This window comes from Mixophyes fleayi, chromosome 12 (assembly GCF_038048845.1).
Source record: "Mixophyes fleayi isolate aMixFle1 chromosome 12, aMixFle1.hap1, whole genome shotgun sequence".
NCBI classification, from domain to species: Eukaryota; Metazoa; Chordata; class Amphibia; order Anura; family Limnodynastidae; genus Mixophyes; species Mixophyes fleayi.
In genome coordinates, this window is record NC_134413.1 from 300773 (window position 1) to 315272 (window position 14500).

Genomic DNA, 14500 nt, shown 5'->3' on the forward strand with positions numbered 1-14500 from the left:
TCAGGAGAAACCAGTCGTAGTTCTGCAGTGCTGTATATAACTACCAGCAAAGAGGCGCTGCAGCAGCAACATACACCACCCAGAAGTAGCCAGTTCCAAGTGCCAGTGAAGGAGCCTGGTGACTACTCTCCTACTACAGGCACCACACAGTGCGCAGTTGTCACTTAGTCTGCAATTATCGGGTGGCCAAGTAGCACAAACAAGGGTGGTCAGTATCAGCAGGGTACAGGAGCCCTAAGACAAATCTGTAGTCCCCCCCCCCCCCCCCCCCGACAGGGAGGCAGAGTAATCCGATCCGGACATATGACTGCTCCAGAAAGTTATCATCATCCAATGTAATATAAGAATGTTGTCATCATCACCAGCTATTTATATAGCGCCACTAAATCTGCAGCGATGTACAGAGAACTCACATCAGTCCCTGCCCCATTGGAGCTTAGTCTAAATTCCCCAACATACACACACACAGACTAGGGTCAATTTGTTAGCAATCAATTAACCTACTAGTATGTTTTTGGGATGTGGGAGGAAACCTACGCAAACACGGGGAGAACATACAAACTCCACACAGAAATGTATCCTGTTATAGACTGTACTATACAGTAACACTGACATTTCACACATCACAATGATGATTATGATTATTTTTTCAATCTGAACTTTAATTGCTAAAGAATCAATACGTGCAGGTTACAGTCAACACATTCTAATCAGCCATAGGTGGAATCTCTCTGGACACTCCCAGCAACGTTGTTTGGAAACTTAAACAAGAGTAGCATTACAACACTGACATGTGAACGGAGGAGGACGTGTGCTTACAAATCCCTGGTTACTGTTAACATCACAATGGGGAAACCTCAGCCAGCTCTGCATACCTCACAAGATCTAGAAGGATAAAATCTATTTGTATATGTGATGTTGAACAATGCTGAGCATTCCACCAGGATAGATCACACTCTACTTAATCACCAGCACAGTGTGCAGATAAATGAGGATTAGGAAAACCGTTAACAGAAAGACCACATATAGCAGAAGAAAACATTCTTGCTGTACTCAGGATAATCTAGTTATCCGTGTACACTGCTCATTCCAGACACATGCAGGAATAGTGACAATCTGTGCTCTGCTTTCTGTCTATTGGTGACATAGAATTAAGACTATTAATGATGTCACAAGACCATTTTCTCTACAATGTGTGAAATGATCAGGTTTGGAGTTTGTGTAATAGGAACAGAGCAGAATACAGTGAATAAGGGTTATTCCTGTATATTAGACATACAGCACTGTGCACCCTAATCAGTGATTGTATCTCGGATGAGCCCTACAAGGAGGTGTCAACGTTTCAGCAGTTGGACCTAAAACAATCCTTTCTAATAAGTACAGAACTTGCCAGAGGAGAAGACAGGCAAGACTAGAACATTTGTTCTATACATCAGATTCCTACACTGCAAAGCAGAAATTCCTCTGCTGTGTTCTCAGCAAAAGCACATACCTAAATACATAACTCTGCACACTTGTATGCTATTGCCTATAGAAGGTGAAGAGAGGTTATTTAGAACATTAAATGGCTCACAATTATTATGCATTGCTAAGAAGCAGTCACTCCATGGCAATCTTGCGTTTAGTCTCCTAGTGGGAGGCTAGAAACAGACGGTCAGCCCCTCAGCCCAGGAACACAAAATACGTCAAGGACCTTAGTGAGGATTTGTCTATGCAACTAACACAGTGGAAACCTTATACATGTCCTGAGTACACCCATGTACTGTGTGTAAACTGGTCAGTCACACATACATACAATTACTCTTGTGAGCCATCCATCTGCATGTGACTATGTACAGTCAGACATTCTACAGGTCATGAGACCAGTCCCTCAAGCCCATGGTCAGGGTACCACGTCCATAAGCAAGTCATGTGATCACGGCTTTACTCATGTAACGTCTCTTCCAACACAGTACATACCGGTCATCGGTTTTTCACTCAACCCCTGATGAAAACTTAGCTATTGTGACACAAATCATTTTACCTGGAAACTTACTCTTCCTGACCATGTGTCACAAGTCAAAGAGCAACAATAACTATGCTTGGAATACGTGTAATAGAAATGCTGAGTACAGGGACTAGCAGAGTTATACTGGAGAACAAGAAGGGAATCCAGGATCACCCTGGCTCACTTATAAATACCAAGAGCTATTAACAGGAAATGTCACCCACTGGAACAATAGTGTACTGTGGCAAAACATTCCCTCCTACACAAACAAACATGTATATCCCATTTCCACACTGTCTGGTGATATACATTACTGATCAACTACAGTCATCGTCCATGTGCATCCTCTGATAATCCCATCCTGCCTCTAAATCCCCGGTCCCATCTTCTTATATTATTACTCTAACCCGCAGATTCAGAGCCCCACCTCCCCCGAACCAATCATTGTGCGTATGGAGCCATTACTGACCTCGCTGCCAGATAAACAAAATCACAATCATACCCTATGTATCGTCAACCTCACATTACTACAGGAACAGAGGCCGTGTCCACAAAGAAATGGCTGGACTGGAGACAGATGTGATCAACAGCACAGGGTCTGTTAGAACAGATGGAGAGGACCGCACACAGTGATCTGCCAGCATTACCTAATTTACCAACATGTCCTATAAAGATCCAACCGATATTCTTGTATCCAAATAGCCCAATATACCTAAAGATATTTCCTGTGTGGCCAGATAATCAACCCTCTCTCATCCAACACATACACAACATTAAAACCACCTTCCTAATATTGTGTAGGTCCCTCTCGTGCTGCCAAAACAGCTCTGACCCGTCGAGGCCTGGACTCCACAAGACCTCTGAGGTGTCCTGTGGTATCTGGCACCAAGACGTTAGCAGCAGATCCTGTAAGTTGCCAGGTGGGACCACCGTGGCTCAGACTTGTTCCAGCTCATCCCACAGATGCTCGATCGGATTGAGATCTGGGGAATTTGGAGGCCAAGTCAGCACCTTGAGCTCTTATGTTCCTCAATCCATTCCTAAACAATTTTTGCAGTGTGGCAGGACGCATTATCCTGCGGAAAGAGGCCACTGCCATCAGGTAATACCGCTGCCATGATAAGGTGTACTTGGTCTGTAACAATGTTTAGGTAGCTGGTACGTGTCAATGTAACATCCACATGAATGTCAGGACCCAAGGTTTACCAGCAGAACATTGCCCAAAGCATCGTACTGCCTCCATCTTCCCATAGTGCATCCTGGTGCCACCTCTTCCTCCACTACGTAATAACACCCACTGTGTAAGATCACCCTCTCTCACCCTGTATGTAATAACACCCGCTGTGTAACATCGCCCTGTCTCACCCTGTATGTAATAACACCCTCTCACCCTGTATGTAATAACACCCTGTGTGTAACCTCGCACCCTCTCACCCTGTATGTAATAACACCCGCTGTGTAACATCACCCCCTCTCCCCCTGCGTGTAATAACACCCTGTATATAATAACACCCTCTCACCCTGTGTGTAATAACACCCTCTCACCCTGTGTGTAATAACACCCTCTCACCCTGTGTGTAATAACACCCTCTCCCCCTGTGTGTAATAACACCCTCTCCCCCTGTGTGTAATAACACCCTCTCCCCCTGTGTGTAATAACACCCTCTCCCCCTGTGTGTAATAACACCCTCTCCCCCTGTGTGTAATAACACCCTCTCCCCATGCGTGTAATAACACCCTGTATGTAATAACACCCTCTCCCCCTGCGTGTAATAACACCCTGTATGTAATAACACCCTCTCCCCATGCGTGTAATAACACCCTGTATGTAATAACACCCTCTCCCCCTGCGTGTAATAACACCCTGTATGTAATAACACCCTCTCCCCCTGCGTGTAATAACACCCTGTATGTAATAACACCCTCTCCCCATGTGTGTAATAACACCCTCTCACCCTGTGTGTAATAACACCCTCTCACCCTGTGTGTAATAACACCCTCTCACCCTGTGTGTAATAACACCCTCTCCCCCTGTGTGTAATAACACCCTCTCCCCCTGTGTGTAATAACACCCTCTCCCCCTGTGTGTAATAACACCCTCTCCCCCTGTGTGTAATAACACCCTCTCCCCCTGTGTGTAATAACACCCTCTCACCCTGTGTGTAATAACACCCTCTCACCCTGTGTGTAATAACACCCTCTCACCCTGTGTGTAATAACACCCTCTCCCCCTGTGTGTAATAACACCCTCTCACCCTGTGTGTAATAACACCCTCTCACCCTGTGTGTAATAACACCCTCTCCCCCTGTGTGTAATAACACCCTCTCACCCTGTGTGTAATAACACCCTCTCACCCTGTGTGTAATAACACCCTCTCCCCCTGTGTGTAATAACACCCTCTCCCCCTGTGTGTAATAACACCCTCTCCCCCTGTGTGTAATAACACCCTCTCACCCTGTGTGTAATAACACCCTCTCACCCTGTGTGTAATAACACCCTCTCACCCTGTGTGTAATAACACCCTCTCCCCCTGTGTGTAATAACACCCTCTCCCCCTGTGTGTAATAACACCCTCTCACCCTGTGTGTAATAACACCCTCTCCCCCTGTGTGTAATAACACCCTCTCCCCCTGTGTGTAATAACACCCTCTCCCCCTGTGTGTAATAACACCCTCTCCCCCTGTGTGTAATAACACCCTCTCATCCTGTATATAATAACACCCTGTATATAATAACACCCTCTCACCCTGTATGTAATAACACCCTCTCACCCTGTGTGTAATAACACCCTCTCCCCCTGTGTGTAATAACACCCTCTCCCCCTGTGTGTAATAACACCCTCTCCCCCTGTGTGTAATAACACCCTCTCCCCCTGTGTGTAATAACACCCTCTCATCCTGTATATAATAACACCCTGTATATAATAACACCCTCTCACCCTGTATGTAATAACACCCTCTCACCCTGTGTGTAATAACACCCTCTCCCCCTGTGTGTAATAACACCCTCTCCCCCTGTGTGTAATAACACCCTCTCCCCCTGTGTGTAATAACACCCTCTCCCCCTGTGTGTAATAACACCCTCTCATCCTGTATATAATAACACCCTGTATATAATAACACCCTCTCACCCTGCTCTCTGGACAGTCTCCGTTCCTCACATATCCGTTCTTCAGACCCCCATTCTCCGGCTTGCAGCCCCCGTTCATGGTGGGCATGTGGCTGTGGCCCCTGGGGCCCTCTCCGGCGCTGTAGCGCGGCATCTCCGGCCTCTCTCCTGTCACTGCGGCCACGCCCAGCAGCCCGATACCGGAACTCAGGGCGGCCGCTCAGCCAATCACAGGCTCAGACGTCATGGGCGGAGCCCACCTTAAACTTTGCATAGCAGCCAATCGGAGGAGAAGAAAGGCGGGGCTTAACAGGGAGCGACGGCGATGACGCCGACAGCGAAAAACCTACAGACACGTCACGTGTGTGATCCATAGTAACCTCTGTGGGCGGGGCTATGATATGTGGGCGGGGACATCCCTGTGTCACAGCCTATGACAAACATCTCTCATACATGACAGATGTCAGACTCAGATTACCTCATATATACACAGCACACACTGCCTGAGAGACGGGTTACCTCATATATACACAGCACAGACTGAGAGACAGGTTACCTCATATATACACAGCACAGACTGCCTGAGAGACGGGTTACCTCATATATACACAGCACAGACTGCCTGAGAGACAGGTTACCTCATATATACACAGCACAGACTGAGAGACAGGTTACCTCATATATACACAGCACAGACTGAGAGACAGGTTACCTCATATATACACAGCACAGACTGCCTGAGAGACGGGTTACCTCATATATACACAGCACAGACTGAGAGACAGGTTACCTCATATATACACAGCACAGACTGCCTGAGAGACAGGTTACCTCATATATACACAGCACAGACTGCCTGAGAGACAGGTTACCTCATATATACACAGCACAGACTGCCTGAGAGACAGGTTACCTCATATATACACAGCACAGACTGCCTGAGAGACAGGTTACCTCATATATACACAGCACAGACTGAGAGACAGGTTACCTCATATATACACAGCACAGACTGCCTGAGAGACAGGTTACCTCATATATACACAGCACAGACTGAGAGACAGGTTACCTCGTATATACACAGCACAGACTGAGAGACAGGTTACCTCATATATACACAGCACAGACTGCCTGAGAGACAGGTTACCTCATATATACACAGCACAGACTGCCTGAGAGACAGGTTACCTCATATATACACAGCACAGACTGAGAGACAGGTTACCTCATATATACACAGCACAGACTGCCTGATAGACGGGTTACCTCATATATACACAGCACAGACTGCCTGAGAGACAGGTTACCTCATATATACACAGCACAGACTGCCTGATAGACGGGTTACCTCATATATACACAGCACAGACTGCCTGAGAGACAGGTTACCTCATATATACACAGCACAGACTGCCTGAGAGACAGGTTACCTCATATATACACAGCACAGACTGCCTGAGAGACAGGTTACCTCATATATACACAGCACAGATTGCCTGAGAGACAGGTTACCTCATATATACACAGCACAGACTGAGAGACAGGTTACCTCATATATACACAGCACAGACTGCCTGAGAGACAGGTTACCTCATATATACACAGCACAGACTGCCTGAGAGACAGGTTACCTCATATATACACAGCACAGACTGAGAGACAGGTTACCTCATATATACACAGCACAGACTGCCTGAGAGACGGGTTACCTCATATATACACAGCACAGACTGAGAGACAGGTTACCTCATATATACACAGCACAGACTGCCTGAGAGACAGGTTACCTCATATATACACAGCACAGACTGCCTGAGAGACAGGTTACCTCATATATACACAGCACAGACTGCCTGAGAGACAGGTTACCTCATATATACACAGCACACACTGCCTGCGAGACAGGTTACCTCATATATACACAGCACAGACTGCCTGAGAGACAGGTTACCTCATATATACACAGCACAGACTGAGAGACAGGTTACCTCATATATACACAGCACAGACTGCCTGATAGACGGGTTACCTCATATATACACAGCACAGACTGCCTGAGAGACAGGTTACCTCATATATACACAGCACAGACTGAGAGACAGGTTACCTCATATATACACAGCACAGACTGCCTGAGAGACAGGTTACCTCATATATACACAGCACAGACTGCCTGAGAGACAGGTTACCTCATATATACACAGCACACACTGCCTGAGAGACAGGTTACCTCATATATACACAGCACAGATTGCCTGAGAGACAGGTTACCTCATATATACACAGCACAGACTGAGAGACAGGTTACCTCATATATACACAGCACAGACTGCCTGAGAGACAGGTTACCTCATATATACACAGCACAGACTGCCTGAGAGACAGGTTACCTCATATATACACAGCACAGACTGAGAGACAGGTTACCTCATATATACACAGCACAGACTGCCTGAGAGACGGGTTACCTCATATATACACAGCACAGACTGAGAGACAGGTTACCTCATATATACACAGCACAGACTGCCTGAGAGACAGGTTACCTCATATATACACAGCACAGACTGCCTGAGAGACAGGTTACCTCATATATACACAGCACAGACTGCCTGAGAGACAGGTTACCTCATATATACACAGCACACACTGCCTGAGAGACAGGTTACCTCATATATACACAGCACAGACTGAGAGACGGGTTACCTCATATATACACAGCACAGACTGCCTGAGAGACAGGTTACCTCATATATACACAGCACAGACTGAGAGACAGGTTACCTCATATATACACAGCACAGACTGAGAGACAGGTTACCTCATATATACACAGCACAGACTGCCTGAGAGACGGGTTACCTCATATATACACAGCACAGACTGCCTGAGAGACGGGTTACCTCATATATACACAGCACAGACTGAGAGACGGGTTACCTCATATATACACAGCACAGACTGCCTGAGAGACAGGTTACCTCATATATACACAGCACAGACTGAGAGACAGGTTACCTCATATATACACAGCACAGACTGCCTGAGAGACAGGTTACCTCATATATACACAGCACAGACTGCCTGAGAGACGGGTTACCTCATATATACACAGCACAGACTGCCTGAGAGACGGGTTACCTCATATATACACAGCACAGACTGCCTGAGAGACGGGTTACCTCATATATACACAGCACAGACTGCCTGAGAGACAGGTTACCTCATATATACACACAGCACAGACTGCCTGAGAGACAGGTTACCTCATATATACACAGCACAGACTGCCTGAGAGACAGGTTACCTCATATATACACACAGCACAGACTGCCTGAGAGACGGGTTACCTCATATATACACAGCACAGACTGCCTGAGAGACGGGTTACCTCATATATACACAGCACAGACTGCCTGAGAGACAGGTTACCTCATATATACACAGCACAGACTGCCTGAGAGACAGGTTACCTCATATATACACAGCACAGACTGCCTGAGAGACAGGTTACCTCATATATACACAGCACAGACTGAGAGACGGGTTACCTCATATATACACAGCACAGACTGCCTGAGAGACAGGTTACCTCATATATACACAGCACAGACTGCCTGAGAGATGGGTTACCTCATATATACACAGCACAGACTGAGAGACGGGTTACCTCATATATACACAGCACAGACTGCCTGAGAGACAGGTTACCTCATATATACACAGCACAGACTGCCTGAGAGATGGGTTACCTCATATATACACAGCACAGACTGCCTGAGAGACGAGTTACCTCATGTATACACAGCACAGACTGCCTGAGAGACAGGTTACCTCATATATACACAGCACAGACTGCCTGAGAGACGGGTTACCTCATATATACACAGCACAGACTGCCTGAGAGACGGGTTACCTCATATATACACAGCACAGACTGAGAGACGGGTTACCTCATATATACATAGCACAGACTGCCTGAGAGACGGGTTACCTCATATATACACAGCACAGACTGCCTGAGAGACGGGTTACCTCATATATACACAGCACAGACTGCCGGAGAGACGGGTTACCTCATATATACACAGCACAGACTGCCTGAGAGACAGGTTACCTCATATATACACAGCACAGACTGCCTGAGAGACAGGTTACCTCATATATACACAGCACAGACTGCCTGAGAGACAGGTTACCTCATATATACACAGCACAGACTGAGAGACGGGTTACCTCATATATACACAGCACAGACTGCCTGAGAGACAGGTTACCTCATATATACACAGCACAGACTGCCTGAGAGATGGGTTACCTCATATATACACAGCACAGACTGAGAGACGGGTTACCTCATATATACACAGCACAGACTGCCTGAGAGACAGGTTACCTCATATATACACAGCACAGACTGCCTGAGAGATGGGTTACCTCATATATACACAGCACAGACTGCCTGAGAGACGAGTTACCTCATGTATACACAGCACAGACTGCCTGAGAGACAGGTTACCTCATATATACACAGCACAGACTGCCTGAGAGACGGGTTACCTCATATATACACAGCACAGACTGCCTGAGAGACGGGTTACCTCATATATACACAGCACAGACTGAGAGACGGGTTACCTCATATATACATAGCACAGACTGCCTGAGAGACGGGTTACCTCATATATACACAGCACAGACTGCCTGAGAGACGGGTTACCTCATATATACACAGCACAGACTGCCGGAGAGACGGGTTACCTCATATATACACAGCACAGACTGAGAGATGGGTTACCTCATATATACACAGCACAGACTGCCTGAGAGACAGGTTACCTCATATATACACAGCACAGACTGAGAGACGGGTTACCTCATATATACACAGCACAGACTGCCTGAGAGACGGGTTACCTCATATGTACACAGCACAGACTGAAAGATGGATTACCTCATATATACACAGCACAGACTGCCTGAGAGACGGGTTACCTCACATATACACTGAGGGTGGTAAGAGAGGTACTGGAGCAGTGATAATTCAACACAGGCCACAAACTGAGAGCAGGCTGGAATAGCGGCGGTAACTCGGAATAACAGCTGATAGTTTCTGACTTAGTAGCGGCTCAGAGAGGCAGCAGTGAGAGAACCGAGGCTGTCACAATGAAATACTCCGGAGATGGTAATAGAGGTACTGGAGCAGCGGTAGTTCAATACGGACACAGGCTGAGAGCAGACTGGAGTAGTGGAAGTAACTCGGGACAACAGCTGATGAGTCACGGGTGTGGTAGCGATGAGAGAACTGGAGCTGTCACGATGAAGTATACTGGAGATGGTAAGGGAGGTACTGGAGCAGCGATAGTTCAACACATCACGAACTGAGAGCACGCTGGAATACACGCAAACCACGAGGAGAACAGGAACCAGAACCACAGGCTGCAGGAAGTGAGCTTGAAGAACAGGCATCAGACAGGTGAATCCAGGAGGTTTAAATAGTGCTCCAATAATGCTTAGCCAATGAAAAGAGGGAGGAGGCCCTGAAGTGCAATAGACTTGCACCTGCGCAGATCTTATAATAGCTGAATGAATGAATAGTATGTGACGCTGAAACATAGCAGTTTCCAGATCAATGAGATGCAGGTAACGAGACAGGTACCCGTTTGCGGAACCGGAGCGTTACAAACGTGCAATGGAGGCCTACCATGGTGTGCCCTCAGAGGACTGCGGACTATGATATAGTAAAAAGGGCACTCCTTAAATGGTGGCACACTATTACCCCAGAAACCTAACCTCAGAAATTCCGGGACCTTGCCAATAACCTCCACGCCACCCATGAGGAGTTTTCCAACCTGCTGCTGAAGTCGGCCAGGAAGTAAGTGCAGACAGCTGGTGTCCAGATCATGGAGGAGGTAATAGACCTCATGTGCCAAGAACAGTTTCACTGCTGGTGCACACCAGAAGTAAAGGAATGGGTGCTGGACAGGAAGCCAACCACCCTGGAAGCAGTTGGCAGATCAATATGTGGCAGCATTTGCAGAAGCGCCAGGTTAGCAGCCAACTCCAAAGGACTGTACAATTAGGGGGACACCCCTCTTCTACTCACCACCAAAAGGAAGCATCCAACCCTCTGGTTACCTCTCGCCATCCACTGCCCTGTCCCTGGAGTTACCTAAGGATGAACTGTCCCACAGCCCCAGCACTACAGACTTGTGCCCTAATCTGAGTCCTAGGTCCTGGCTGACTTGCATAACTGGAGAAGGTGAGCCTATAGAGACTGTTTCCACCCCTGCCAGCCCAATGGAGTGTGGCGTGTCTGAAGTTGACTCAACGGAGAGTCACTTGTTTGTCTGAAAGACCCCCAAAAAACCTGGAGGAACCTGTAGTCTGTCCAAGTGGGATCCCTGCAGGGAGAAGGAATGAGAGACTCAGGAGTCTCAATAACTGTAGTGAGCCCCCATCTTATTGATCCTGCCGCAGTATTGCAGGGTCTCGCTGCCAAAGTTACTGTGGCAGATGGACTGTAAAAAGAAGTGCCTGTAGCAAAGGTGTATTGGGACTGGAGAGATGGCCAGGAGTTGCAAGATGTTGCCATTATGGACGCCCTCCCAACCGATGTGATCTTGGACAACAATGTTGGGGGGGGGGGAATTGTGACCACATTTCTCAGCTCTATTACCCGTAGCAAAGTTGCCAGCCTACATGCTTCAGGATCTACATAAGCACAACCCAGCCCAGAGGAACAGATTATAGCTACTAGTCAACGGCCATCGCCAGCAACCACAACATCACGCAGCCCAGAGGAAAAGTCTCAAACTGCTATTTCTTTAGGAATCAGCCAACTCTTTGCCTCTGGAAATACTACGTCCCCTAGCACGCAGAGAATGTTGTCTCCGGCCAATCTGATCTTGTGTGGGTCCCAGTTGATGCTCCTGCCCCTAGCAGTAGGCCAGCTCCAGCAATGAGTATATCTGTCCACAGTGACCTCCCTTTGACTGATCTCAATTTGACTGATCCTAGTAGACCCAACATAGATCCCCCTGCAGAGTGTCCTAACTTAGACGATAATGAGGGCCACAGGAAAGAATTCAGGGCAGCTTAGCTCTCTGATCCCTCGCTGGAAGGCACAAGTCGAAAAGCTGACAGTAGCCTTCCAGGGATGGAGGTGGGGAGTGTGACTTGGCATATAGGGTTGCTGTACCATGTAGCTAGGAAGGTAGATGGGGATAGACCAGTCCGGGAACAAGTTTAACTGGTGGTACCACAGAGCTTTTGCGTGCAACTGATGTCAGTTGCTCACAAATTCCCTATGGACACCAGGGAGGGGACCGAACCCCGAAGCCCCTGACACAGAACTTTTCTGCCCTGGTATTTTGGGTGACGCCTGGGCATACTGTAAATCCTGTGATGTGTGTCAACGGCTTGGGTGCCCCAATGCTCGTGCTCCCCTCAAGTCCTTGCCAATAGTTGCGGAACCTTTTCAGCAAGTGGTTGTGAACATAGTAGGTCCCCTGCCTGTGCCTAGTATATCGGGGAGGAGGCACATCCTCACCATGGTGGACTACGCCACAAGGTATCCTGAGGCTTTAGCTTTGTCCTCCATCACTGTGGAAAAGGTAGCGGGTGCGCTGCTAGGAATATTTAGTAGATTAGGGTTCTCTAGTGAGATCCTAACCGATTAAGGGACACAATTCATGAGTGAGCTACCCACCCAGGATGTTTCGGTGGTGGAGTATGTGTTAAAGCTCGCAGATCGGTTAGAGAATCTTATGGGGCTCGCGTAGCGGAAGTGCAGGCCCAACAGAAGTCTAAGTACGATCAAGGCACGTGTGCCAGAGTGTTCGAGGTAGGGCAGAAGGTTCTTGTTCTGTTACCCGTGTGTCAGAACAAGCTCCAGGTTGCCTGAGCTGTACCGTACACAGTCTTGAAACACCTAAGTGACATCACCTACATTGTGTCATTTGATAGCGACGGTAGGTGACAGCGGACCTACCATGTGAATATCTTGAAGGCATGCCATGGGTGTGTGGATTGCGGTTTGCAGCTTATCGACTGAGGAACCAGGAAATGATCCACTACCTGACCTCTTCGTGGATACCAGAGGTGAAGGCAGTATAAAGAAAGTGGGCTGGGATGAGCAGTTGAGTGCCCGCGAGAGGGAGCAATGCTGTGGCCCTTTGCGACTCAGTTCAGAAGGAAACCTGGCCGGATTTCCTTGGTGATACATCATGTGAACACTGGTAAACATGGGCCAATTAGGCAACCCGCTTATCAGGTCTCAGCAGAGGCCAAGGAGTGCATATACAGGGAGGTGCATGAGCTAGGTGTGATCCAGCCATTGCGCAGTCCAACCCGCAACCTCCATTGTATTGCCAAGAAGGAAAAGACAACGAGGTTTTGCGTATACAACTGCCGGTTGAATAATGTGAATATGTCTGACGCGTACCCTTTTCTTTCCCCTGTATTAACACTTTGGTAGATATGCTAGACAGAGCTCAGGTTTACCTACAAGACATTTCCATATTCAGATAGGTTTAGGAGAATAATCTGGAGCAAGTAGGGCTGGTGACAGGGAAGATTGGGTAGGCAGGTCTGACTGTGCAGAGAAGTGTCAGATGGGAATATCAGTGGTGCAGTACCTGGGTCATTGTGTGGGGGGAGAAAGGGTTAGGTTAGAACAAGCTAAGGTAGAGACAATCCGAGACTGGCCCCAGCCCATGACCTAGTTACATGTACTGGCATTCTGCAGGGTACAACAGACCTTCTGTCCCAGACTTTAGTTCTGTAGCGAAGTATCTGACAGATCTCACTAAGAAAAAAAATTCCCAAAATAGTTGACTGGACACCCGCTTTGTGAGCTGGCATTTCAGTGATTAAAGGAAGCCCTGGTTCTCGCCCTTAATGTTGGCGCCTAAACGTGACAAGAACTTTATGGTGCAAACAAATGCGTCACAGTATGGACTGGGAGCAGTACTTAGCCATGTGGGGCAAGATGGGCAGGAGCACCATGTGGCCTTTTTGAGCAGAAAACTGCTGGACAGGGAGGTGGGGTAGGCCACAATTAAAAAGGAATGTTCAGCAATAGTTTGAGCAGTGAAGAAACTTTAACCTAATTTGTACGGAGGACATTTTACTGCGGTGACTGATCATAAACCTTTAAAGTGGCTACAACATCCTCATGGTCGAATGGCAGAATTTTGCATTGGAGCCTTGCACTTCAAGTTATTGATTTTCACACCATCCACAAGCAAGGAAAGGCCCACAGCAATGGGCATGGACTATTTTGGCAGGAAGATCCAGGTCACCTCTGGTAACCCCAAGAGACTGTGGGAACTAGTGGGGACATGACCCGTTGGTTGCCCGCATGGCCAAGGGGGGGCAGTGTAGCTGGATCACGCATAAAT

At 47.6% G+C, this 14500-nt stretch overlaps 1 protein-coding gene across 1 annotated transcript in view; it reads right to left on the bottom strand.

Annotated features, from left to right (window-relative positions):
* The window catches only part of SPTLC2 (serine palmitoyltransferase long chain base subunit 2), a 29695-nt gene extending 18673 nt beyond the window's left edge, over window positions 1-11022 (bottom strand). The window contains 3 exon segments of the mRNA XM_075192933.1: window positions 5119-5263; window positions 5265-5315; window positions 10949-11022. Coding sequence (XP_075049034.1) covers window positions 5119-5263; window positions 5265-5315; window positions 10949-11022 — 270 coding nt within the window.
* Between the last annotated feature and the right edge of the window lie 3478 nt (window positions 11023-14500).